The sequence below is a fragment of the Dromaius novaehollandiae genome, chromosome 1, assembly GCF_036370855.1.
Source record: "Dromaius novaehollandiae isolate bDroNov1 chromosome 1, bDroNov1.hap1, whole genome shotgun sequence".
In the NCBI taxonomy this organism is placed as follows: domain Eukaryota; kingdom Metazoa; phylum Chordata; class Aves; order Casuariiformes; family Dromaiidae; genus Dromaius; species Dromaius novaehollandiae.
The window spans coordinates 189,862,525-189,887,478 of record NC_088098.1 but is presented as its reverse complement, the minus strand read 5'-3'; the positions used below and the strand labels follow the sequence as shown (position 1 = coordinate 189,887,478).

At 43.6% G+C, this 24,954-nt stretch overlaps 1 protein-coding gene across 1 annotated transcript; it reads left to right on the top strand.

The window, feature by feature from the left end:
- The first annotated feature begins 4,565 nt into the window (after nucleotides 1-4,565).
- TMEM272 (transmembrane protein 272) lies at nucleotides 4,566-21,783 on the top strand. The gene is made up of 4 exons (XM_026108389.2): nucleotides 4,566-4,634; nucleotides 11,032-11,091; nucleotides 17,096-17,178; nucleotides 21,220-21,783. Exons 1-4 carry the CDS (start codon nucleotides 4,577-4,579, stop codon nucleotides 21,580-21,582), a joined length of 564 nt encoding a protein of 187 aa, XP_025964174.1. The 5' UTR covers nucleotides 4,566-4,576; the 3' UTR covers nucleotides 21,583-21,783.
- Nucleotides 21,784-24,954: the final 3,171 nt, after the last annotated feature.

Genomic DNA, 24,954 nt, shown 5'->3' with positions numbered 1-24,954 from the left:
ACAGTCACAAATGTGGGGGGTCCTTTGCTTCCCCCTGCTGACACCGTACCACTGCGCAGGGTGGGCTGTGGCTCCAGCCAACTGTGCGAGTAGGAGAGCGGTGCGGACCGGCGCTCCTCGCAAGCGCTCCAGCAGCGGAGTCGCCTGGCAGCTGCAAAACCTCCAACAGCGACACAGCGGAAAGGTGTGTGAGCAGGAGAGGAGCAGGAATAGAAGCGGCTGAGATCCCTGCTGAAGCTCACTACCCGCTGGCAGAGCCCCCAGCAGCAGCGCGTGGCTCTGGAGGGAGGCAGGATCCGACCTTCACAGCAGACTTTTTTGTCGACGGCTGCGTTTTGTCGTTTCTCAGCCAGATCTTGCACCCGCTGAGGTGACCTAACCCGGCAGCCACAGCGCTCTCAGGTAAGAGGAATTTACTGGGAAGTTGACAGTGTGCCAGGAAGGCTTGTGGGAATAAAGCCAATGTGGGGCTGTGTGGTTTGTCAGGAAGAACTTGGCTTTGGATATGGACTTTGGATACGGTGCTCTGAATATTTTTTGGGAAAAAAAAAATCCCTCCAGCAGTCACCCCTTGCTTCCCAGGGCCTAGCTGGACCATGTGTGCCTGCCATGTCCCAGCAGGACCGCGCACCCCTCACCGGTCAGGAGCCACTGAGCGGGCACCGGGGTTTTAGGGCATGCCGGAGGGTCTGTGTGCTGATGGAGTGCTGTGGCCATCAGTCCTGAGCTAGGGGAGGGCAGGGCTAAGTTTGTGCAAAGAAGGCTGAAGTGTAGGACAGATGTGGAAGTGGTTCTCATTTGGGGCCAGCACAAAGCTGCGTTTAGGATTTGCAGGGGGGTCAGGGATGCACTTTTCAATCAATGCACCCCTTTTGACCAGTGTAACCCAAATATTTGTGACGAGAATAATGACCAGGAAAATAGTTCAAAGCTAAAACTGCCTGAGCTAAAGAAAGGACTAGGCTTGCAGGTCCATGCTATGGAGACTTCCCACTGCTGCTCACTGAGGACAAGTAACTGAGCACAGGGATTTTACAGCAGGAAGCCAGCAGTGCGGGACATTGCATTAGTGCCGTGTGAGCAGAGGGAACGACTCACGGGAGGAGGTCCAAATCTGGCTTTTGTGTGTAACTTTTCCTGGTTGTGGACGAGTTTTGTTTTGCACGTGGTGCTCCCGACACTGCAGCAACGGCCCAGAGCGGGCACTGCATGGGAAAACGTCTGCCCTGCATCCGTGCCTTGGTCTGCTGCTGGTCTCAGCAATCATTTAAGCCGTGGCGATGACAGTCCTCAGCAGCCACAACCCCCTTCTCTAGCTGCCTGGCTGCTGAATTACACTTTAGCACCACCATGCATTGGCACGCAGGAAAAGATTTGTGTTTAACCTCCCCACAGCAGCTCTGCAGATACGCTGAGGGGTTGGGGGAAAGGGCCAACACATACTTATGAAGTAAATGTAATAGCGCTTCTGAGGGATTTGGATAGGAGTTCGGGGTCTGAGGAATGAGTCGATACCATCTCCTAGCGGTTCTGTATGTTACCCTCTTGTGCGAGCATGTTTCGTGTGGAGCCATCGTGAATTTGCTTTTTATACCTCTCCTTTTAAAACTGCACACACAGGGGGCGGATTTACAGCCATTTCTGGGATCTGTCACTAGATGGGGACATGTTCACATATACTGAGCCTATTCCTCCTTCGCATTACTTTGTCTTTGCTTTTTTTTTTCTTTAGTGTAAAACAGCAGTAAATTTAGACAGAGCATATGTTTTCCCCTCTGCTTACGGACATATAGCATTGCCAGCCACACACATTTTCTGCTCAGGATAATGCAGTATTCAGCTAGCTTTCTATTATGGCACTGGTTTTGTTGACAGGGCTTCTGTAAAAGTTACTGCTATAAAGATAATTCTGGTCATGCACATTCACATAAAGACTAATATTATTGATTTATTTGTGTAATTGAGAACACAAAATTTGTCAGTAGCCTATGGTATACTCAAAATTAATGCCTAGTTGTGCACTTTCTAGGAATAAATCTATGCCAAAAGTTTTAAGGTTTAAAACTAACATATCATCCGGCTGTGAAAACTACCAGTTTCCCTTTCTCCCTCCAGTTTTCCCTGAGCATGTAACAGTGCTCATTTCCTCCCTTAAAATATTGGTCAATAGTTGCCATCTATAGGCATAGTGTTTGCGCTTCAAAAGCATCTGACGAAGGTTTCGTGGCCTCGACAGAAGGGTTTGCCCTCCCCAGAGGTCAGGTAAATGCTGCTCCCATCGGTAATCTCCAGTCCAGTGCATCGTTCAGTATGGATGGAGGAGTCCACTGAGATTTACAAGGATAACTGCAGCAGTTGCACACGCGCATCAAACAGGACTTGTGCCATGGTGTGTAGAGAAGAGCTGGAGAAGAAGAGCCAAAATTCATGAGGCATCTGATCTGATGTGCACTAGAAACTTGCATATGTATGTTGGTGGCTGGCTGCTACATGCAATGTCTCAGCAAGGGTTGCCGACCAGGTAGGATGTCCGGGAAAAGCCTCATTTCCTGCCACTTGCTTGGCTGCTCACCAATGGAGCAAGCCAGACCTGCCTCGACTACTGCCAGCGCTGCCAGGAAATAAACTGCAATGCCCATGGGCAAGGGGCAAACCCCATCCCATTCCACATAGCAGCAGAGGGTCCTGGGCTGCCAAAACTCAGCAGGACCTTTGCTTGCTGGAGAAGGAAAATTCCCAAGAGGCAGCCAGCTGACAGCATGTCCGTGGTGTGCTCTGCCATGCCTGGAAGGGCTCAGAGAGGCTGTGCAGGGTGTGTGTGGCCACATATAGGCTGGATGGTGCCAGTCTGGCCTTATCTTTCTTCAGTGTGTATCCAGGGCCTCATGGTCCCTAGCAGGGTCTGGGCCAGGTTGGGCTCTGTGTTGCAGGATGAGAAATCCCATGGGAGTGGTTTCATTTCAGCTTGGAACAGAGTAAGGCTAAGTTTAAAATACTGATTCTTAATCATTAGGAAATTCAGATGGAGATAATTTGAGGCACCTGCAGAAGTACAATACCCTCTGTCCCTGCCTTCTCCATACCTCCCTCCTCCTCATTCCCTTCGTCATTATTTTGGCCAGGTTGAAATACAACGTTCTTTGCTGGGACCCTAGTAGAGCTGTCACATCAGATACCGGTATAGACACTGAAATACCTACATCCTTGCTCCAGCAGTTGAGCAGACATGACTGGCAGCAACATACCAGTATAGTGGGGTGCACTTGGCCTTATTCACCCTTATCGCAGCAGGCTCTGTGTCCTGTGGACCGTGGGGAGAAGAGATATGATTTGGGATGACTGTATTTCTTTAACAATAGCCATGCATGACTGTTTCTGATCAGTATTTCTTCTGCACCTCAGAGCACCCCCAGTCTTATCTTCCCCTATCTATCACAGGGTCAGTGTTGGTGACAGACCTGTGGTGATCCTGGCCAGAGGCTGAGGCTCAGAGCAGGAGGAGGGCTTTTTCCATGTTTCATCTGCACTGGATGACATTTAACTGGCTGATGCTGCCCTATGTCCAGGCCTGGGATGCCTAGTTGCTTGCTCATCCCTCACACAACCTCATAAAAATTCCTCTTTACAAAGAGCTACTTTCTAATCCAGCTACTTTTTTAATGAAAGGCATCTTGTTCTGGGCTCCATGTGGTTCTCTTCACAGTTTTTATTTTATGTTCCTCTTCAGAATTCTCCTCAATTTTAAATTTGTTTTTTTTTCCACCCGTCTCTCTTTTTCTTTACCTAATTCACTTTTATTCATTAAATAATCTCTTCAGAGGTTTGTTTCGTATAGTGAATCTTGCCCTTTTCATTGAGTTTTCTCATAGCAGTTAAATACACTTTGTGCTGCCCTAATCCCAATCAATATTAAAATAGCTCCTTTTATAGTTCTCAGAGGCACACAATTATTAATTCTCCTCCAGCCTCCCTGTGATCCTGAAGATCTTGGGTTATTCAACCCATCTTTTCACTGGGGCTACGTATTCAGAATTGGCTTCATCCAGCAGCCAAGCACGAAGCTGCTGGAAGGCAACACTCACTTCTCTTCTGAGCATGAATGGGGCTCTAGTAATTTGGCCACCACTTAGTAGTAACTTTTGGTAGATGTGGACACTTCCACTGTATCTGGCACTGAGAAAGACTTGGATCCTGCACTATGTAAACTGTATGTGAAGAGTGTGGCAAAAAGCGATGGGGAAGATAAAGAGTGCTGGGCAAAAAAAGCTTTACGTTGCTGCAAACTTTGCTGGGGTGACACTTGTCAAACCAAAGAGGGTTATGAAGGGAGAAGGCTGATGCCAGCGTGGCACAAGAGAAGACTCCAGCTCCCAGCTGTTATTTGACTCCAAGTATGTTGCCCTCTGCCAGCCATCTGGATTTGCGGCTGCTTTGGGTTTTTGGGGTAGTGAAAGTCTTTTTAAGCATGTGGAATGACTCTAGGCCAAGATATTTAGTTAATTAAAGACACTGCTTATTATTTTCATAACTGTATTCCTTTCTGTATCCCTACAGATACCCCAAAAGGCGCTTCACCATGACTGCTGGCCTGGAGAAAGCTTGTCATCGGTGCATATCTAAAATTGCCAGCAATGGTAAGGCAGTTCTGGGAGTAATCTCCCTCCATCTTTAAACAGCACTGCAGCTAAGGCAGGTATATAAAGAAATTAAGATGATATCAGATCCCATCTGAAGCTTCCACTGAAGTTTCCTTTTCTTCCATCCTTTCTGAGGTGTTTTCTCTTTTAGGCAATTTTAGAGAAACACGGATAGAGTGCACAATAATAATTGTGTCTCTAAAGCACCTGCCTATTGTGGTATTTGGAATATTGCATACCAGGGTAAAACGTCAGACAAATATAAACATCATAAACTACTTAAAAATGACTGCAATAGAAAGCCTAAGCAATACAGTATTTCTGTCTCCTGTTCTGTTTCAAGTGGTTTCAAGTCCAGCATAAATATGAACTGGAAAAACACCTAGTAAAAAGCAGCGCAGACAATCTAGGAATGAATTCCCCTATGAGCTATTCCCATAAAGTAAAATTACTGCCAGCCTGAGTGAAGTCTCCCAGAAAATGGTCTGGCGCGGCGTAGCGCCAAGACAAGCCTCTCTCGGGCTGCAGGCTCTTTGGGGCAGGGTCTTCTCTTTTCCGCTTGCCCAGTGCCTGGCCGAGCTGCAACCGGAGGTGTGAGCAGCCCTCCTAAAAGAGCAGGCATCATGGGTGAGAAACACCAGTTATTCCAACTGCAGCCTTTCGCATGATAGCCTGGGCTCATGTGACTGAAGGCTAGTTCATCTCTATTTCATCTCATCTCTATCTCATCTAATCAACTAGTTCATCTTAATCAGGGTAAAGAATAGAGGTTGGGCGTAAAGAACTGGCTGCTCCTTGGCCCAGATCAAGAGGCAAGTTCCTCCTCCCCGAGGAGCAGCTCTGCAGAAAGCAGATTTGTCCTGGGGCTGCACGAGCCCAGGAGAAATATGTTTCAGAGGTGGGGGATTTCATAAGACCAGGAATGAAATGTAGTTGGCAAGGTTTTTAGTGCAACGTACTCCTCCAACTGTATCTTTTTTTTGTTCTGAGCTCCAAGGGCCTTTTGCTTTTACTTTTAGGCAGTAACAATTTCTAAATCTACTAAAAAATGAGGAGAAGAAAACTCCTTAACATACTTGACTACTCACCATAACTGATACTTCACCCACACAAATTATTGTCAGTCTATGGCTGTTACCTTGAGGTCTTCTATGTTAATGTTTTTGGCTTCACTTGAAAGGCTCTCAAAGTTCAGAATGAAATTTTATTAATGATTAAGCCACTTAACTGCTTGCTGCCTAACACAGGGACTTGGACTCCTTCAGACAAAATCACTGCATGTCATCCTTTGCAGAAATTATGCCTCCCAAATGCAATTTAATGTCACTGATTCCAGAAAGGCGAAACTTCAACTTCTGTCTAGTTTTTGAGGAGCAGCTTTTGAGAAGCCCTCTGGCTGGCCAGCCCAGCCTACGGAGGGAACGTGTGATCCAATCCCTGCTCCTACCAGTTACAAGCAAAATGTCATCATTCTCTGTTGATATTGTATTGCCACCAGGACTTTAATGACAACTGAGAACATAAATGCTTCTTCTGAAATGTTTCAGATGAATGGGATTAGTTCTGATCTCATCTATGCTCTCTTACATCAGGTGTTTGCTCCTCAATACCCACAAAAGTACCCATCCAGAAGCAGGAATACCATTCCGGGAAACCCACTATGGCAGCTTTTCTTTACATTTAAGTTCAAAATCAGCTCAGCCTTTGCTATGGATCAGTTAGTGCATCCAAAATTGATTTTCTGATCATTAAAATGCAAGCCTTCACAAAGTGCAGTGACATGTATTTTCACATTTTCTTATCCTCCTGTATATAGTTTCCAAACAGCATTTCAGCATAGCCCCATATGTCTACCTATGGTCTACTGATATTTAAAGGACTTTGAAGAGTCAACGTACCTTTGCAACATTACTTAAATTTTCTTCTTTTTTGGTACAGCAATTTAAGTTTAAAACATTAGGCAGTCTTTAATTAACTGCCCAAAAAAGAGTGAAGGCTAATTCTCTACCCTGGGTCTACTGTAAAGCAAACTGCTTGTTCTTTTTGTAATCATTCTTTATATAATGCCTAAAAACTTGTTTAAAAGGTACCTCTGGAAATGAATCACAAGTGGTCAAATCCAGACTGCCTAAACCATGGCATACAATTTAGACAAGCCACTCTGCACTATTGCTTAACCCTCAAAGTACCTATAATCCACATACATCTGCCCCATCAGCCTGAAGGTTCTCAGAGTACAGGCACTTCCTTACTCAAAAGCATTTCTGATGAAAGTGGCATCACTGGTGCTAATGCTGGAATCAGACACTTAAATTTTAGAAGTTGTGGGCTTGGCATAGGTCACCTGGGTATCAAAGAGATATTTCACAGCAATACAATGTTTTCTAACCCAACAGTAACAGCACACAGTAAGCAGCTGGAGCTTCTGAGGCTGGATTTGGCCTGCAAGGCATTTTGGTCACACTCCCTGTGTGGCTTGGCACTGGGACACGAGACCTCCATGGGGATGGCTGTTCCTAACATTTAACCCCCCAGCTGTTGAGTATCTACATTGGTCAAGGGATTAAATTACCCTAGGGATTGGACTTCTGCCAATTGTCCAAAGAGACTGTTCCATTAATATGTATCCTACAACATTTCCCCTCATGGCCAGCACAGTCTCTGTTTTTACTCAAGTTCACCTCATTTCTCATTTCTCTACCCTTTGGGCCACCCACAGTCCTTCCTTAGTGCTCAAACCCTGTTGTTATTTTCTCTTATTTGGCTAGCCAACCTGAACAGATTTAATTCTCTTCTTTCAAAGTTGTTCATCAAGTCTTTTCTGCATTCCTTCATGGAAGCCCATCCGATGTAGTGACACTTTCCTGCCACTCAAATGCCCAGAAGAGCATGTAAAACCTATGACCTTGCTGGAGTTGGCTTCCTAGCGAAATCCGTTGAGTCTTGCTCCTCCACCCCACCCATGCACACCACATCCTAGCTCTTCTCAAAGTCCTTGTCAATTCTATGGAGGATTCCTTCAAATACTGCGAAGGAATAAAATGTGGATGAAAATATCAGCTACATGTGTGCAGTCTGTTACACTGCTAGTTTCCATGCTGCTGTACAGCACATTGTGGCACTGCTTTCTATGCCAGTGCTTCCCACATGGAGACTTACAGCACCCTTGAAGTAGTCACTTAAAGCACTTCCAAAATGAGCAGTCAACCTCCCCAAAGAGACCTTGCCATGCACACTAAGGTCTGGATTAACAATGAATTCTGGTTATTTCCTATTTTAGCTCCTTTGTGCGTTCTGTGATTTCAAGGGATCCTAATGGAAACATGTACACTGCCAAATGCATCTGCCTTCAGGAATGATCACTTCCTGGTCCCCAGGCCAAGTGACCCAAATTTGCTTCTCATCTGCACTGCTGAGAGCTAGCCCCCTTCAGAGCAAAGCTCTCACAAGACATTAGAAGGGAGCACTGTAAATTTACTCCTGAATTTTGCTCAACTTGCCTGTGCAGATAAACCTTGGGGTAACTGTGGAATTTGTCTGGAAGCTGGCAGCATCTCATCAAAGAAATCCTTCTCCTTTTTTGCCAGCCAGACTCATGGCAAAAGCCTGACAGTCTATAGAACAAACAGCATTTGGGAGTGATGACTAATGTATACAGCACTTCATTTATTACTGTATTTATTACAGCACTCTCCTGAGTAGGTTGCACTACAACTATATTCGCATACTAAGAACAGTGGGTAGGTGAAGATTTACACTCATAAATCACCTCTGAAAATCTCACGAGAACCTAAGCTGATGTGAAACTTCCAAGTGCTTGGAAAAATCAAGGCAGCAAAATGAAGTCTGGAAGTTTCAGATCAGCTTAGGTCATCAGTGTTTGCTTTAAAGATAAAGCAAGGTTTCCTTCTTTTCAAATAGTCAAAGATTCTCATGGGATTTTCAGAGGTGTCACGTTCAATACTGCCTGCAGATCTGCCCTGCACACCAGAGAGCTAATCTGCTGCATGCCCCGAGGCCAGGCACATAATTGGGAACCGCGTACGGCAGTGTAGCGGAGGGCAGGGAGGAGAGCTGCAGTGCAGGGCCATGGTTGGCAAAAATGTAGTCGCTCAGGCATCAGAGCAGAAGAAAGCAAGACCATGACATACAGCCATAACGTTACTAGTGATTTCAAGTTCATTTATTACCATACAGTGGAAGAGCATGGGGAGACTCCAGTGGGATTTTGAAAATTCAGCTAAATGCCAGATTTATGTCAGCTAAGTGTCCTGCTGGGTGGGAGATGCAGAGTCTGCACCCTCAGGTCTGATTTTCTTGCCCACAGATTTCAGGGAAATTGCAAGATGCAAAGCTACTTCCTTCCCTCCTTCCCTGATGTGATCCCAGACACGAGCTCTTCTCCCAGCCTTTTCCCAGGTTAGGGCCTGTTTGCTAATGCCTCCCAAAGCAGGACTTTACCTATGCCAAATGCAGAAGAGCGGGGGAACAGCTGTCCCACTGCGCTCTGCCCCACAGGCAGCCCACATGCCTTGACACCAGCTTCTCAGGGCAGATGTTCTTCTCAGCCATGTCTGGAAAATTTTCCCTCACCGAGCTTCTGTTTTTACAGATTACCAGCTTTTTTTGCAGCTTTTCCTGGGAATAGGTCCAGGGGCATCTCTGACTGGCCCATGAGGTGATATCACTGACTCAAAAATATCACAAGTTGCATGCACGAAACTGCACAGATACCTACCACCTTACCCTCTGCAGAATTGTGCCATCCTTATTGCCCTGCGGCAAATAAGATTTTCTCAAGCAATTTGTCTTCAGACCAGAATGGGGCAGCAAAACCCAGACAAACCCAGGCAGAATATATGTGTCCTGACCAGGGAATATTTCTGTGAAAACCCCACACGTTTGGGAGAAAACAGTCTTTAGTGCTGCTACCGGCATTCAGAGTGACTGCCGAGCTCTGCCAGTTGTGTAGTCGATTGTTGAGAGCGCCACTTTGTTAAACACAAATCTGGAAGCCTTCCCAGACTATGCATCTGCCCCTCCAATTCGAGACCTAAGAGGCTGAAGCTGAATGGGGAGATAATGAGTAAATACATTCCCAGCGACTGCTTTGGGGAAGAGAATTAATGAGCCATTATCTTTTTCTCTTGAGCTGTGAGCGGTCTCTACCTCCCATTTCTCCCCTCCAAAATCAAGCTACTGGGTAGATGCTAGACAAATGCAAACCTGGACACCTGTGTGCCAGATGCGCCGTTCCACATACCCCTGTGCCCTGATGGGCCTTTCACAGAGCACGCTGCAGCGTCCCTCCCTAAGGAGCACAGGCACTAGTCACCGCACAGTCAAGAAATGACAGTTTCTTGACAACCAGGCTCCTTATTCCTTGCTCATGCAGCACATGCAGAAACAGGGGAAGGATATGAAACCCCAGGCAGAGGGGTGACCTCTGCTCTGAGAGTCACGCCGTGACAGTGCAGTCATGGTCCGACAGTCCTGATGGTAACACCAGCCAGTCGATGTCACTCCTGCACGCCTGAACTGCATTCATTTGGGTAATAGATAAATGAGTTACCCAGGCAATTGGGCACTATTTGAAGCTAACATTCACAGGTGTGTTTAGAAGCCAACTCAACTATAGTAGTGCTGGTTCAGAATATGAAACTAATACTCAACATAATGTAGCAGCAAGAGTGCCTAGCACGAAATGTGACATTTGGAGAATGGGAACAGCTGACGAGCACCCTGAGATCATCAATCCATGCAGCTTTAGCAGATCTATCCCTGTGACAAGTCCCACCCCTTGCAGCAGCTACCGCCTTTGTGGTCATGGGCTGAGCTGGGTCAGGAAGCCAGGCCAGCCAAAAACTACTCACGTCTGTAATAAAGACAGTTTATTTAGCTATCAATGAAAACTGAGTGGAATGGCATTAAAGCTGCTGTTTGCTTAGCAAGCAGTTATGGCTCATCAGTTGCTGTGGATCAGCTCATGCAAAGTTACTTGATACTGCACAGTAACCTGTTGGTGTCTCCGCTGCTGACGCGGGCTGAGGCAGCAAGCACTGAGTACTTGCCCTTGCAATAAAACAGCTAGGAACAGTAGCAACGAAAGCAGTCTGTCTCTCTCATCTTGTTATTACTGGTACAAAGATTACAAATGTATCAATTAAAAATGGAAGCTCGAGTTTGGGGGGAGTGATGAACCCCTTGCTGGGTCTGGTCTTCTTGAATGCTGCCCAATAAACACAATGTTCTCACCCCATTGCTTGCTACACAGCTATATGTGTAAACAGCATCTGCAAAACACTGCATCAAACTTCCATTCTTTAAACTTCAACCAGCCCCGGTAATACTGTCTTTTTTCTTTTTCTTTCTTTTTTTTTTTTTTAATTCACAGTATGCTTTATATTTGGGCTCCTTGCTTTCCTGGCTTTACCATTGTCCATGGCTTTTACAGGTAAGTTGGCTACTAAAGAAATGTAAAAATATGAGCTTCCTGGCACTGGGTGGCAGGTTAATGCAACTTCTGAGAGAGGCAAGCTGGAATTTGATTTATAGCAGCTAGCACTCTTGCCATAGATGTGCTCATGTAACTGCATTAAATATTTCAGGGTAATTGTTAAAGTCTCCTTTGGAGATTCTCTGTCACAGGGAATACAGGTCTCCATTAACTCCTATTGGTGAGCCCAGGTGAGTTAAATTTCCAGTACCAGTGGTTCATATAAAGAGCATAACCAGACTAAGATCATAAATATCACCTGTTCTCAAGTTTAGTCCTTTAAAAATGTGTATTAATATTTGAGCTTCAGACACAGAATCACAGCACACACTATATGGCAGGGAGGAAGCAGCTCTTGAATCTGAGCCTGTTTGTCTTAAATACTTCACCACTGTGTCACCTCAGTACAGGGCAGGAGACAGTACACTTGGAGGCCTTAACAATATATTTTCATATCCAACAATGCATAAATTTCTTTAAATTCAACTATCCCTCTGAATTTTCTGGTTTTGCATTGCTCATTTTTGCAGCATTTGAAACACTGCCAATTTTTTTTTTTTTTTTACGATGAAGTTGCTGACATGTTCTGAGCCCTAAGCCCATTTTAACTCACTTTTTTTACTGCAGTATTGACTTTGGCACAATTGATGCTTAGGCTACCGACACCTGGCAGAGTGCTGTGGGTGTTTTGGTTCCTTCTGCAGGAGGAAGCTTGAATCCGACAGATGAGATTTTGTTAATCTGGATCTCCTCTGTATTAACCACACTGCACAAATCCTAGAAGTGCAGGGCTGGAAGGGGAGAAGAGATCATCGAGTCTGCTATTTGTCTAACTTTTTCAAAGTGTGACCTGTTTTTTGGCTCATCTCTCTCTCTATGACCCCCTGAAGCCTGGATTTGTGAATAGCATTTCAAGATCAAATATTTAACAAAGGAAAAGCACATATTATCAGCTGCATAAATTTATACATTTTTAAAATGTATAAGGCTCTTACTTTCTTTCTTAGGCATCATCTTTTCTTTATCGTTAATATACATTTTTTGTTTAAAGAAAAGACCTTTTTCTAACACTTTGTGGCTTCCTTTGGGCCTTTCACATCCTCCCTCGGCTTGTGATCCACACTTTGAGAAAAATTGATAGAGACACCAGCCAACGTCCACTTTCAGACAGGATTCGCATGCTCACGGCATCTCTGACAGATGTCTGGTTTGTCCTTACTCAAGGAAATTCCATAGTTTCCCAAGGAGCCTATTTCAGCATTTTATGGCTCTCTCAGACAAAATATTTTTCCCTATATCCAACGTAAATCTTCCCTATGGCAAATTAAACAGATTACAGCCTGTCCTACATGCCATGGTCAAGATAGATTGGTCACTGTCCTACTCACAACAACCTTTGAAGTATTGGAAGGCTGTTACACCCCCCACTCAATCTTCTCTTTTCCAGAGATTTCAAAAACTCAGTTCTTTCAACCTGACCTCCCAGGTCATTGTTTCTGTAGCTTTTTTGCATTTTTGCTTCTCTCCTCTGGCCTCTGGCCAATGTAACTATTTTTTCCCCTCAAAAAATGTGACAGAACACAATACTCCAGCTGACACCTCAGGAATGAGTAGTGCAGAATAATTAGCTCCTCTGTTTAACACGCAGGATTCCTGTAAATACACCTCATAATGAAATATGCTCTCTCTGCACCAGCTCATTGGCTCCAATTTAGTTTATGGTGCATTGTAAGTCCAGATGCTTTTTGGCAATGCTGCTCCCTATTAGACCTTTCTCAATTTTTATTTATATTTATGTTTTCTCTCCTATATGTAGTGCTTGACTTTATCTCACAGATCGTGGATAGCTTTTTCCAGTCTATCTGGATCACTTTTAATTTTAAGTCTTGTCCTCAAGAACCTTTGCAATCATTGCAGATTGATGTCCTTGAGAAGTTGTTCACCTTCTCTCTCATTATTAATGAAAGATGGTGCAAATTAACTCTATGGACATGCAGTTGCTGTGGGCAAGAGGCATCCCACCTGGCTTTGGACTTTACACATCTGTAACTGTAACCCTGTGTTTCCCTTGGAGCCAGTGAAGAGAAACAGGCATTTCTGACAGCGCAAACCATACTCTCTTTTAGGTGTCTGCATTAGGATGAGATGACTTTTAAGGGCGTCTCTACAACTAGCCTAGCTGTAGGCATCTATACTTGGCCAGATCCTTACAAAACATGTTCAGCTAAAGGTTGGTGCTGCTTTCTTTATCTGGGCCCTTGTGAGTATCAGAGATGACTGTGGTAGGACTCTGATTAGGGAGTTCTAATTAGGAATTAGGGAGCTCTAATTAGGGATTAAGGAGCAATTAGGAAGTAGGGAGATGTGCTGAACTGTTACATCTCAACACTTACGCTCTTATGCTTATCCATGACTTAAAATTGCCATTTATCCCATAAGAGGATTTTAGCTTTAGCTTTTTGCCAGGCTGAATATGCCTGAGCTATGAAATAGCGGTAGGAAGGTATCATTTACACTGTACAACTTGCATGCAAGTTGACAGCTAGCCTTCTGGAAATGAATCCAGGGCTGGAATCTGATCACTCATAAATATCATTGCTTAGGAATATTTCACAATATCTTTAAGATCAGTGAGAATTGGAAAGTGTATGGTAAGATATTAGCCTGGAGCTCTAGGTATCTCCTGCATCACATATAGAGCCTTTTTTCCCCACAATTTACGAAAATTAAGAGATAATGTCACTGTAATATAGTGTTGTCAGAGGATATTGGTTTCCTGCAGCTACTTATCTGCAAAGACATTTTTAGAAAAATTAAATGTCAAAGCAAAATGCAGATATTTAGTACTGAAATGAAGCCCTTTGATTTTTTCATAATATTCTGTTACAATGATCTCTGAGAATGACTTATTGATGTGCCTCCAGGCATTTTGTCCCTTGCTTTCTCTAGAGGATAACTGTGAGATATTTTCAAATTGTTAACAGATAAATTGTAATAATATTAGTTAAAACTCAGAGATGAGTAACTGGTAGCCCTAGCAGTAATGACACACTAACATTATACAGTCTCAAAATTTTGTGTAAGTCAGGATACATGAAGAGGACTTAGCAAATTTTCCAAGCTCTAGACATGTTACATCATTTAAGCCACAGATTGTTTAACAGCTTTCTAATTTTTACGGGTAGAGATGATACTTTTTTTCACAAAACATTCCAAAAATAGTGATGGAAGGACCGCCTAGATTTTTTTAAAATTTGTTTTTATTTCCCCCAACAATGAAGGATTGCTCCAAGTAGCACATTCCTCCTGTTGTCCAGGCTACCTTTATATACAGTGATCTTCTTGGCTAGCTAAATCACATTCGAAAGCTGATGACATCTTTTTCTTAATAGCCAGTCTAAATTTTCCCCTGTTCAACTGTAACTCAGTACTACTCTATATACTCATGCCTATACCAAATTAAATAATTCCTCACCTCTCAAATGCTCCCAACAGTGGTCTGAAGGGTATTCTCATATTCAGCGTATTAGCTGCTTTGAGAGAGCATTGGAAACTCTGACAAGAAGCAAAGCTTTGATCTCTCATGGTCCATCTATTCCCACCATTATCAGTCAAAGGAGAACATGTCTGGTGCTCATGGGAGAGAAGCGCTGGCACTGATGTACTCACACTATTTTGGTGTTCCCGAATGCATCATGCACACGCTGTGTGTGAATTGTTTGGTACATCATGCATGTGCCTATATTTCGCTACGACAAGTGTCAGTGCCCATCAGTCAACTGTAGGTCCATATCTCTCATTCACCCACAACACTATTTTTTTAATTACTACTATATTATCCCCTTTCATCACCTTTTTTACCATCATATCTGTCTGGAATATTCTCCCCCAAACTAAGTACCACTACTTGTCATCCAAATCTTTCCCAAGACTGATGGCTGTCATGCAACCTGTATGAAGTCACTCCATAATAGACTTGTCTGGAAAACAGAATCTCAGCTCCATGAAAAAATTGGCATGTTTTCTTGAATTCTGTCTCAAGCCAAAATCTCAGTAATACACTGGAAATAGCAATTGCCTAGGTTCCTAAACTGAAATATACTCCCTGATATCCCCAGCCAGCTGCTTTTGTGGCAGGCTTTTACAGGGCCAGGACTCTGGAAACCCTGGCAGCTGCTTTCTGAAAATGATTTAATTCTTGCCAGTTTCCTTGCAACCCACTCTGTAAAGTTGGGAGCCTGGGCAGGTCCCAGAATGACCCTCAGTGTTCGGTAGTGGCAAAATGGATAAAAATTACAGCCTAGAATAGGAGACAAGAAGGCACAGAGTCCAAGTCCAACCAAGTCCAGCCCTTCTCAGTTGTGGGAAGGCTGGTAATAGACACTTAGTATGAAAGAGTTCATTGGACTCCATAGCCCTTACACAGAGCAGACCACAAAACACTTCCCTGCATCCTATGACTAACATAAAAACTATAGTAAGAAACCAGGAGTCCACAACACCTATATTACACTATGCAAGGAGCACAGGAGAGATTCAGGGCATCAGAAATATTCTGGACCAGTAATAGCAGTGAATTTGGTAGGCAAAATGTCAAGGTGAAGAGGATTACACCTTCAGAAGAAGGCAAAAAAAACCCATGGGTATTTCTTTTCTGACCCCAAGCCACTTGTTCAGGTATAATCCTGAACACAGGGGCAAGACGTTCCACCTGAAAGATGTTTAGACCAGCATGTTGCTTTCAGCGTCTTGTGCCTAGATAACCCCAGTGCTTCAGAGGAAAGTCAAAAATCCTCCTAGAAAACAAATCATACATCAAGAAGAAGAAAACAGAAAATTCTTTCTGGCCTCTACAAGTGATCAGCAGAAGGCCTGAAACAGGGGATCAATAACAGTAAAATTGTAGTGCAACAAACAGTTTAAAATTGACTAAAGATGCCAATGGGTAGGACACTTAGGCAGGGGATTCATCTCAGCTAACTTTAGACATTTACAGCTGGCTGTCTAGATTCCCTGTACAGTCATAGAGAGAAAGAGGCACTTTCAGGGCACAGTTCATCTGACCTATTTTAAATGTCTATCTTAGGACGAGATGAATTGGATTTTAGAAATGTCTATTTTTCCCTATTGACTATAAAGAGACTCTAGGAAACTAGTTCAGATATGGATGCCTGCATTGCAGACATCTAAATTTGGACAGATGAGTCTCACTGCCACAGACCTGTATCACAAGCTTCAGTGTCTAATGCCAGCATCATCCTTATACTGCCATAAAATCCTTTCCCTAAAACTTACTCAGCTTTCCCTTTCTAGCAGTAGATTTGAGGGTTGCCAGGATCCCTGGCTCCATAACAACCAGTGCTTTAAGCCTCCAGCAACCCAGACATCCCAGAAATTTGGGCATCTCTGGTTCCCTGTTAGCTGCCTGGGAAGCTAAAATAGTTTCAGGAGCTCCCATGAGCTCTGTTTTCAAAGTTTCAAGGCATCTGACTCAGGGACATGCCACACTCATGGGAACCAATGAGCAGGAAAGGCCTGAGAGAAGCTTTTCAGAATTCCTCATTTATAGGAACAGGTTTTGATTTTCAATGGAATTTTCTATTTCTGATGAAAATTATGCTTCCTCCAGATATTCCTGACCAGTTAAGTTCATCATTAATTTAACAAAAATACAAGAGTTAAAGCCAATGTACCTGTGCAGATGGCTCAGATGAGTGATGCTGTAACCCTGTCGTGACTCTTTGTGCTCTCTCTTCCTTCTCCTGCCGTATGTTTGTTCCTGATCCTCACTCCTGTAATGTCAGATGCAAACCCCACTCAATTATATAGTGGCTTGGATATACAAGGTTTTATACAAGGCTTGGGTATAAGAACACTTCACTTACAGCATCTTTATTTTTCATGGTACAGCATGTTGCACTACCACTTGAGATAATAAACATTATTAATTTTTGCTATTCAGGAATGAAGTTTTTGGAAGACTGCCCAGTTCAGCCACTAATCCCATTATATCTGTTGGTGGGCGGCGTGATTGGCAGCTTAAAGGTAACGTGCCTTCTATGTGCGAAAAATATTTTGTGTGATTAGAATTTGACATGCTGAAGTTATGACATAATGATGGCTCCAGAAAGCTGTGTGCATGCAGCACTGAAGACAGCTATCTGGATTGAACTGTGTTTGTTCCAGCACTGAAAGCACATATCAATCAAGTGAGGCTCTAATGAGTTTTATTCAGTGTTGTCCCACATATTGCAGTGTGACTTTGTCCTAGATCACAGCATCTGTGTTACCATCCCTACTGATGTAAATGACTACAAAACATGGAGGACCATGGTAAATGGGGTCCTGTTTCCTCAAGCAACCCTCCAAGCTTATTAGACCTTTCTCCTTCATTTTCAGATATACAGGCTGAACAAGGGGTGAAGCTATTCTTCTAGCTTTGGGAATGCTATAAAACTACAGGTGTTTGTACACAGTCCTTTGCAAGCAAACATGAGCTCACTTAACCCACACTCCAACCTGGCTAAAAGCAATGGCAATGCAGCAGCATGGCCTTATTCCAGAGTAAATATATTCTGCTTCATAGCAGGGCTCATTAATCTAAGCACAGCATTTTCTAACCACAGCTACCTGTCTTTCAGGGAACTGTGCTCGCTTACATTTTCACTGAGCCAGAATCTGATTGACAAGCAGAGACATCCCCATATCCATGTTACAGCCTGGGCACCATAAAGCTATAACGGGGTTGTCTCCGGGGCAAACAATAGCTCACTGCTGACAGGCACTTTTCCGACCATGCTAGCTGGCTGCTAGCGGGCACAGATAGGCTTGTCCTAGCAGCCAGCGCTAGTTCAAGCCTTCTTGGCAGTATTAAGCAAAACTCCTTTTGCTGTCTCTAAGATGTTCCTGCCAAAGGAAAGAAGGGTAGAGTTGAAGGAAGAGCCTCAGAAAGCCACCACTGAGGGAATGAAGGGGTAAAGACAGTAACTGCTGCTGCCAGAGGGAGTGTCTATACTGATACCATTTGCTGTCCCACAGAGCTAACTGGGGCAGCAGCAACCCAGCAACCCCAGCCTGGCACAGGCAGAGCATGCAGGGTGGACAAGGAGGGCCAAGGCCTAATGCTCCACGGCAGGGAGCCGGTCCCTTGATCGAGAACCCACCAGTCTCCTACTTGACAGCAGTATCTTTGCACATTGTATCCAGTAGACACTGTAGACAGGAGCTATCTCCATTCCCCTTTGATAATGTTTCTAGCCTCCTTCCTTTACCAGGATTGAAAGAAGGGGGAAAAAAGAGTATCCATCTGCAAGTCTCCACATTCCCTTCAGCTTTACACAGTGGTAACTAGACCGCAGTATATTGCTGGGAAATTAATCATCCCCCTTGAGGGCCTTTGGGCAGTAAATACGTAAGTGGAGAAAAAAAAACAAGAAAGAGCGTAATCTTTTCATAAGGAATTTGTAATGCTACGCATTCTACTGGCAAATGCTTAGTTATTTGATCACACTGTTGGACTTTTCTGTATAGTCAAAGGTTCATTTAGTAGTAGTTTAGGAAAAATTAAATCAGAATTGAAAGGACAGTTTCATGCTAATGAATTGAAGCCCTTATCAAAAATGTTGAGCACGTGTTAGCTATTGGTGATTTGAAGTCAGTTTTTCTTGTCTTAAATAAGATGGCAAGTGGATCAGTTAATATTCCTACTGAAATCAAATAATGGGTTGAATGTGGCATCAATGAAAGCAGGACTGGGTATTTTGCAGTCTGGCAATATATTCGGTCAGAAGAATTTGGTTTACCTAACTCATATACCATCTCATGAGGCATGATCTTCTAGCTAAACTCCAACTGTCTCAGTTCTACCCTCTGCTATACTCATGAGCCTGCACTGACTTCAGTATTAGCTTATGGAAACTGTGACTCAGCAGTATATTTGGCTAACTTGAACTCCTAGAGCTAAAAGGTCAGAGAGTGTATATGCGATAAGACTTGAAAGAACACTGTCCTGGCATGGACTCCATTTAGTCATTTTGGCTCAGATCTGTATGGATCTGTAGCTTCCTCATCTGTTTCTTTAGTATCTTGATCCTTTTAAAAGGCACTGGTAACCTATATATGCCCACCAAGGCCACTGAACCATTCTATAGAGTCTGGAGAGACCTGGTGAACTAGTGTCATGCTGCTCCATAAGTGTATATTCTGCAGTTATTAACGTGAGTGATAGCCAGAATTTGTTTCAATCACAACTTGCCAAGACAATGTACATAAGAATCAAATATGCCTTCCATTAACTGTTTAGATGCATTTGAGATCCATAAATCTGCCTGGGAGGTTTCACTGACTTCCTCATAACCATGCTCATCTGCCCGTTAACCCCATTCCCTTTGCTGAGCATGATGGCACTTGAGAGCAGACAGCTGCCTATGTGCTGAGCTCACCTCAAAGCAAACGAGATATATGGACCTTCAGTTCAAGCCACAGGCCCCCATGTGGAAATCTCAGACCCACTGGCCAGGTGTGGAGGTGTCAGGAGCCTGACACATAGACAAGAAAAGATCATCTAAGAAGAGGAACATGCTCTGTTGGTCTGAAGAAGCCAACCAGCCTGAGCACTCAGCTGTGATGTGAGATACAAGTGGAAACCCCCTTCTTTGCCCACGTTGGACATAAATCTATGTTTCTCACAAACTTATGCAAGTGTGCCAACCTCTGGGCTAGGAAAACAGTTGGTTCTGCCAATAAATATTTAAACATTCATCCACAGTTGAACAGCTGCAACAGGGAAGACCAAGACAATACTGTTCCCAGGATGCCCTGGATCCTGGCACTAGGCATTGCTTCTGGAAAATGGGGCACATAGACTAAAATCCAAACCAGGCAAAACATAGATCCAAATCGGTTTTTCCCTAGCTCAGGAAAGTGTTTTCTCCACTGACTAGTGGAGAAGGAAGAAAACAAACTGAGGGGTGCTCTTCTGTCTCATTTTGTGCAGAAAACTGAGCACAGAGTACAACTTCAGGAAAGAGAACACAGCCGAGAATCCCTGCCCAGACAGTGTGTCCTTTCCCATAGCTGCTAGTAAATTTAGACCCTTTACCTTTCTCTCTGAATTTAATTCCTGGTTGGCCAAGACAGCTCCTTGCTCAGCTGATTTCTTAAAGTTTGTTTCCCAAGGACACAGCTACCTCTAGGGAGCCTTGCATGGGAACCTGAGTACCTAAAAATGGATTGAGGCTTCCACAAGGCAGGAGGACAGCTGCGGATTTGGGATTACAACACCTAGTCCCTTGAGGTCTGGGCCACCATGTTTCAGGGGTAGCAAGGTAACACAAGATTCACAATGTTTGGCCCAAACGATCTACCAGAATTAAGAAATTCATTTAGGACACAAAAATTTGAAAGCTTCTCTGCACTGTTTTCATCCTACCTACATACCTTGTATTAGCAAGACTAAACTAGAAAACTTTCAAGTGTTGCTGATGAGTCCTACTACATTTCACCAGACCTTCCCAACCTCATGGTATTCTACCTATTTCTCTCGTGATTCTGACTGAAGGCAGGGATGGAGCAATCTGAGAAAATGATGATTAACTAAAGAAAATTTGTCAGAATCATTCCAAGTACACAAAGAAATTTCTTTGGGGCTTAGACGGAAGTCTAGACCCTTTAATAATTTTATACAAGCTCATTCACCTACATAGCAATAGAAAAATAGAGCTAGGGAGAAAAATCACTTACTACAAAGCAGGAAAACTCTACTCAAGTCATTCAGAAGTTCCTCTAATCTGTTTGTAAAAGTCTCCAGAGCAGGAGCTACTGTCATCTCCCTACATAATCTGTTCTCCTGCCTTCCCACCCTTATTGTTGGCAAGTTTTTCCCAATGTTTGGCCTAAATATCACTGGTTAATAAATTGTAGGAAAAAAAGCATTCTTTTCCAGCAGGATCTGCCTTGCTCATTGCTCTTCAGCTTTCTCTTACATGACTTCCCCACATGCAATTTTAATTTGGTCCAAAAGTTGACAGTGGCCAGATGGTATTCAGCTAAATCTATTCATCTCCTTTTCTTCCCCAATGCCTCCAGGTGACTCTCCTGCTGTACGACTCAACCAGGATGAGGCAGCTGCTTTCCAAGTCTGTTGTGATTGATGATGATGATGACGATGAATATCCCTGGAGGCAGAATGCTCACAAGTACTACATCCACCTGACCCTCAGCCTCTTCCTCTTCCTTTGGTTCATTCTTGGGAACTACTGGGTGTTTTCTGTGTACCTGCCAAATTTCATCCCACCTTTCCACCAGCCTCAGGATTACTGTGATAAAACCCTGTACATTTTTGCTGTTGGTGTTCTCATCGTTAGCCATACTGTTCTCTTTCTCCTTATCTTTTGTAGCTGCTGCATATATTGTTTTTCCAGGCAAAGATACTCTTCTGAGGAAGACTAAATGCTACAGAAATAAAGCCCTAGATGCTTGGGAAAGGGTGTACACGAAGAGGAGGCAATAATTCACCCTTGTGTACATCTGTGTTATACTTGCATGTATGTATGATAGCTGCCAACTGCAGGAGGAAATTGTAGAATACCATACCATCTAGAAATAGCTGATCTGGAATACAGCATAGTCATGTAAAATTGCTGCTAGAGATGCCAGGGTGCACTCTTTCTAACTTTTACATCCCTTTTGTAACTGTTGGATGTTCTATTTCAAGTGTCAAATTCTGCAGTAAGCTCCTGCAGATGACAAACTCTTGTAAAACCAGGTCTCCTTACGTAATTTCAGCATAGCACACCTTTGCCTATAAAAGAAGCCATGTTGTCCTCTTCCCTGGGATCTGAACCCCTCCACGGCCTTGCTGAGGTGTGTTACTGGCCGTGCATTACAGACGAGGAAGCTGAGACATGAAGAGATAAGGGGTTGTATTCAGACCATGGTGCACGGACCATGCATGGTGCATGGACTTCAACAGTTACTTAGATGCTCACCAGATAGCTATTCACATCAGTGTTAGTGTCAGTAAGCAGTTGTAATAACAATATGGGCATGTATAAAAGGCAGCCTGGATATGGCCCCAAGGTCTCTCTTGAACTTTGAGCAGGAAGCATCTGTATTCATCCTTCGTGCTAAAACAGATAGTCTGAATATATCCATCAGAAACTGAGCCAAGGCCACACCGTAAATCTTTGTCAGAAGCAGGAACCGAGCCAAGGGCTACTGAGTATCAGATCAGTGCTTCAACATTCCCCAGCCTGGGGTAACTCCTCTTCCTCCATTTTTGTACAACAATTATTTGTCAGTACCACACTAACACAAAGATGGTTGTCAAGCCATTGTGATTAAGTTTATAGAAAAACTGATGATGTTGGTATTTTAAATATAACACATGATAATGACACATGGGGGGAATGTGAAAATTTCAGATGGACATGTTCACTACAGCATTTCTCTGGTTGTGGTGTGAGTGTATGTTTGATTTGTTCACATTGGTGCTGCATATATGGAAGTCTATACTTAATGGACGGAGGTAATGAAAGCACCTATTAAGTCAATAGCAGTGTCAGCTTTAAAAGCACCAGCATGCACAGAGACAATTGTTTTGTGGCATGTAATGGAACTAGCCCATAACTGGCCCTGGCAGATTGTTATTTATGTGTTGATGAATGCGGTGTAAAGTGCTCTTTCTGCTTTTGCTCTTATGCAGTTCTATTAATATGGTGAAAGTGGAGGGGGTCCCCACCACACAAGCATGAAGGCAGCCCCAAACAAGGAAACTGGATGCGTGTTTTGGGTATTTTTTTAGTTAAATACTACACAACCAAAACCTCCATTTAGAGAAACCTAACAGAGTTATAGGATGCCTGTGGAAGGGTGAGATCTCTAAAATAATCTCACCAATATGGTACAGCTGAACTGGATCTGCTCAGCCTTTCACTTTGGGTCTGAGGCAGAACAGTGTAATGCCTATGGGAACCAGCTGTCCTCAGCCATGAACATTTACCTCAGCAGATACTGTATACATAACAAATGGTGCATTTAGTCCATATTGATTATAATTCAGGCCCTGGCCTTAAGAATTATTTATTATAAAAGGATATCTGGTAACTGCAGAGAGCTAATCTTAGAGAAAAGATGGATGGAAAAAATCTGACAAGAGCGGAGCATCACAGTGTAGCCTTCCTGAGCTCTGCAGTGGCCACTCAAGGGAGTCATGATTAGTCTGCCTGTGCTCAGAAATCCAAGGAATGGGAATCCCTTACACTGCTAGCTGACTTAGGCTACGCATGGTTGGGTGTAGGGAGATACGACCACGGCAGCCTTTTCTTTTATGTGCGTGCATCAGATAGTGTCCGGAAGAAATCATTGGCTGTGTGTTTCCAAGAGCTGCTCCACTCCGCACTCTCCACTGCCTCTCTGGTGGTACTGCACGTTTGTGAAACATAACTGCTGCCAATGGTGGAATGCTAGAATTGCTCCTTCTCACCCCAGAGAAGGAGCATACTTCTCCTACTTGACTGGCTCAGTACCTGAGCTCCTGGGTTCCAATGCAGGCAGATTTTTGGTGCTCAGTTCTGAACTGATCTAACTGATTTTACCTTCAGTGGGGAGCATCTTTGATTCATTAAGATGCCAAAGTGTTTAAGAAATTGCATATCAGCAGGAGTAACTCCATCCATCACCTGAGTGTAACAAAGCAGCTGTTACACAGGAACTTTACCCAAAAGCTTGGAGCAAGGATGAAAAGGAAAATTAAATTCAGTTGACACAGCAAAGGAAATTTAACAATAAATTAGCTAAATATAGTCCGTATGTAGGACTCCAGTACAAATTTCCCTGTTCTTGCAAAATGCTGCTAGGATCATTCTTGATCACCAATAATTGATCAATTCTGACTTGATCACTCCTGATCAAGTCAGAATTGATTACCATGTCACTGCACATCCAGTGACCTTGCAGCAAGTGTCCGTGCATGCACTCCAATCTGAGCAAATGTAAGGTGATTTTAGTTCAGCCCACAACAGAAGAGGCTTAAGCTAAGTCACATTGTCTTGCAATTTCTTTGTGCCTGTGTGAAGATAGTAACAGAAACTCAGCAAATGTGTGGTGATTTATGAAACTTCAGTGACACAACTGTGAGCCTGAGGCCTATGTCTCATTCAAGGGAGACTAAGACCGATTGTCTACAGTCTACCACAGAGGCTTAATTCTTTAGGTATGAGAACCTGGTACATTCATGGGCATCTTGGGAAAGTGCTGCCAAATAACAATGCTAGTGTTCAGCACTTGGTTGGCACAAATGCAAAATGATTGAGGAGATATTAAAGAAGCTAAGGGCATTTGTGAAATACTTTAACGTTCTGCAGAATAAATTGTCAAGACTGGGGGAGGAAAATTCTGGATTGATAGTGTTTACCTTTACTTGTGTACACCAGTAAAACATGACACGTGCTGTTGTGAACATAAACACCTCCAAAACTGCTGGAGCCATCCATTCTTTATCCAGAGAGATCTGAGTATGCCTTCTGCATTTTCACTGCTACTGTCTCTTTCAGCAGGCTGGAGTCATGCAGGTGTGGGGCAGGGACACCTGGGTTTGGGCACATGATTAAATACAACAGTGGCTTAGTGAGTTACCACTACTCTCCACGCCTAACATTAACTGCATAAGTTCTCTTGGGCTGCTCCAAAGGCTGAATAAGGCTTAAACCTAAATGGAAGTGTTTTAATTTAAGGCATTTTATCTCAATTTGGGGTAAGCTAGGAACATGGACCTGGTCCACAGCACCTTAATTTGAAAATAGCAACTTCTTAAATTGCTTA

Excerpts from the sequence above, each read along its gene's own strand:
- TMEM272 (XM_026108389.2), top strand. The coding sequence starts at position 4,577 with ATGACTGCTGGCCTGGAGAAAGCTTGTCATCGGTGCATATCTAAAATT. Across the intron at positions 4,635-11,031 it reads ATCTAAAATTGCCAGCAATG|TATGCTTTATATTTGGGCTC; the intron begins GTAAGGCAGTTC and ends TTTAATTCACAG. Across the intron at positions 11,092-17,095 it reads ATTGTCCATGGCTTTTACAG|GAATGAAGTTTTTGGAAGAC; the intron begins GTAAGTTGGCTA and ends TTTGCTATTCAG.